This window comes from Amphiura filiformis, chromosome 10, assembly GCF_039555335.1.
Source record: "Amphiura filiformis chromosome 10, Afil_fr2py, whole genome shotgun sequence".
NCBI classification, from domain to species: domain Eukaryota; kingdom Metazoa; phylum Echinodermata; class Ophiuroidea; order Amphilepidida; family Amphiuridae; genus Amphiura; species Amphiura filiformis.
In genome coordinates this window covers 1,798,658-1,801,384 of record NC_092637.1, presented here as the reverse complement: position 1 = coordinate 1,801,384, position 2,727 = coordinate 1,798,658, and the positions used below count along the sequence as shown (strand labels likewise).

Sequence of the window (2,727 nt, the reverse complement as noted above, 5' to 3'; positions counted from 1 at the left end):
TAAAAAAAGGGAGGTATCTGGGGGAAAATTTTCCTTGATTTCGAGCAAAATAGGGGGTAAAATTGCTGCAAATGTCCTCGATTCCCCGTGAAATAGGGGTCATTTTTAAATCCTGGAACGGTCATACGTCCTACCTTTAAATACAAACTGAACCCACCAGGATTTTAATCACCGAAGCTAACTGTTAGTGACCATCAGCTACATATGAACATCAAAATGGACGATGCATCTATTCTGATTTTGACATATGTGAGCAGCTCCAATAAAACCCGGAACAAGTCGCCAGACATGTTTTGAGTTATAGGCCTTTAAAGATGACATTCCCATAAAAAATTAATTGTGGATTTCATAATTTCATGATATTTGACTGTGGGGCTATGTGGGCTTTCAAATCCTTGAAAGTACTTATTAAAAAGAGGTTTATTTCATCAATAAATAACAGTTCAACTATGAACTATTCAACTATTCAATCTTGTGTAAGGCAGGAAACTAATTGGCACATTACTTTAAACGTATTGATGCTATTTATATAATTTTGCTATCATGTTAAAGCTTATTGTCTAGTGCTTACATTTCTATTCAAATCATGAATTGTCAAAATGCGACTTGTTCCCGGTTTTGTCAGAGCAGGGCACATATATTCCTTTTTTATAATGTACATTGTATTTTTGTGTTTTAATTCAAGCTATATAAATTGACTGGACCGGACTTTCCAACATTCGTTTGCAAATAATTAGGTCCTCTTACATGTCCGAGAGTAACAGGTACGCTTGCTTGCTTAACGGAGGCTCATGAAATAAAAGCAACAGCATTTGATACTTCCACAGCTGAGATTCTCGCGACACGATGCTATAATATCCTTTATCATAATATGCAAATAATTTAACCTCTAAGGCTGTTTTTCTGATATCAGATTACAAGACAGGATGATCACTTCGATTCAGACATGATATAATACAGAGGCTAGTCACACTCAAAGCTATATTGTAACGTTTCCATAAAAATAGATTTGATTTTTTTCCCACAAAATGTTTATTGATATATGAGCTCTTTTAAAGTTGAGCCGAACAATCAGGTAACACTGATTTAATTGATATGTTATTCCAGCGCCTGTATCAGTCAGTCGATTGTTATTAAATGAAATCATTCGGTTTAATAGAAGCCATTATATACCTCATATATAGATTCCTGTCATCTGATTGGTAAAAAGTAGGGACATTGTTTCAACTATGCCCTGTATTTGAAAGAATTTCATCAACTGACTATGGACCGGTCCATGGAAATGAACTAAGGACCGGTTCAACTCTGCGCAATCGCAACATCCACGTACATCCATATAACAAGCGTATTGGGTGTTGATAGTCAGTCTGTGTAAGAGATGGATTTTACTTCCGGGGCAAAGTTGGTGGGTCGCAATTTTTTGACCTGCAGCAGACAGCAAAAAAAAAAACAACACACGAAACACGGAAAGTTAACTGGAATAAATACGTTACGATAATGGCCGAATCTGAAAATATAAGGTTCCAACTGCTTGACGATGTTGGGTTGCAAGAGATTGTCGATGGTGCGGACAGCAAAAATACCAAAAACCAGATCAAATACGCTCTAAAAATCTCCGAAGATTACTTGAAAGTGATAGACATGGATTTGACAGACGCTACAAACCTGCCGAATTCGGAGCTTGATGCATTGCTACAGAAGTTTTATTGCGGTGCACGGCAACAAAATGGAACATTATACTGTAAGAAGTCCATGATGGCCATCCGATTTGGATACAACGTCATTTCCTGAATACTAAGAAAGTGGATGTCATAAAGCATGATGACTTTGCCAATTCGTCGAGAGTTTTCAAGTGCTTTTCAGCAACACTGAAACAGAAAGGGAAAGGACTTGTAACACACAAGGAAGCTATATCCGCTGAAGATATGGCCATTATTCAAGAATCTCTGGATTTGAGTGATCCACAAGGTCTGCAAGACAAGGTTTTCCTGGATGTTATGCTCTATTTTTGCAATAGAGGACGAGAGAACCTGCGGGAGATGACACGCGACAGCTTTGAAATTAGCGAGGAAGGAGGAAAACAAGATTACTCTCAAAGATACACTCACCAAGAATAACCGCGGAGATGACCAGGAGAAGAGCCAGGGTGGGGTCATGTTGTCAACATGTATTGGTCCACGTTGCCCTGTTAACACATTTTACTGTACATAGACAAACTGAACCCTGGCTGTGAGTGCTTTTTGCAAAAGCCAAAACCCAAAGCCAAATCTGCAGCCTCAGTATGGTAGTATCGGTAGTAAAATGAAGGACATTTCATTGAGGGCCGGTACTGCACGGTCATTTACCAACCATTGTTTGCGAGCAACGAGCGTCACCTCACTGCAAAATGCAGGATTTAAAGACCGTGATATAATGACAGTATCCGGTCACCACTCGGAAACGAGTATAAAACACTATGCCAGAACCACCAAGGAAACCAAGCATAAAATGAGTGAAGCGATTGCTGCGACAATGTCGATCGGTCCACCCGCAGAAGAACCATCATCATCTAAGCCTACTCAGAGCAATAGTCAGGAAATTCCTGAGCTAGAGCAAATTATGCGTGATAACAACCCTGACGTCATGACAGTTCCTGTCAACATCACCTCAAGTTCAACAACAAATAGTCATGTTCCTGTCAACATCACCTCAACTTCAAAAGCACCCACATTCAACTTGCAGAACTGC

General features: G+C 39.3%; 1 protein-coding gene across 1 annotated transcript; it reads left to right on the top strand.

Moving 5' to 3' along the window:
* The first annotated feature begins 1,303 nt into the window (after positions 1–1,303).
* LOC140163319 (uncharacterized) lies at positions 1,304–2,117 on the top strand. Its single transcript, XM_072186718.1, is given in 2 exon segments — positions 1,304–1,771; positions 1,774–2,117. Coding segments are annotated over 2 exon segments (618 nt in total). The 5' UTR covers positions 1,304–1,497.
* The last annotated feature ends 610 nt before the right edge of the window (positions 2,118–2,727 follow it).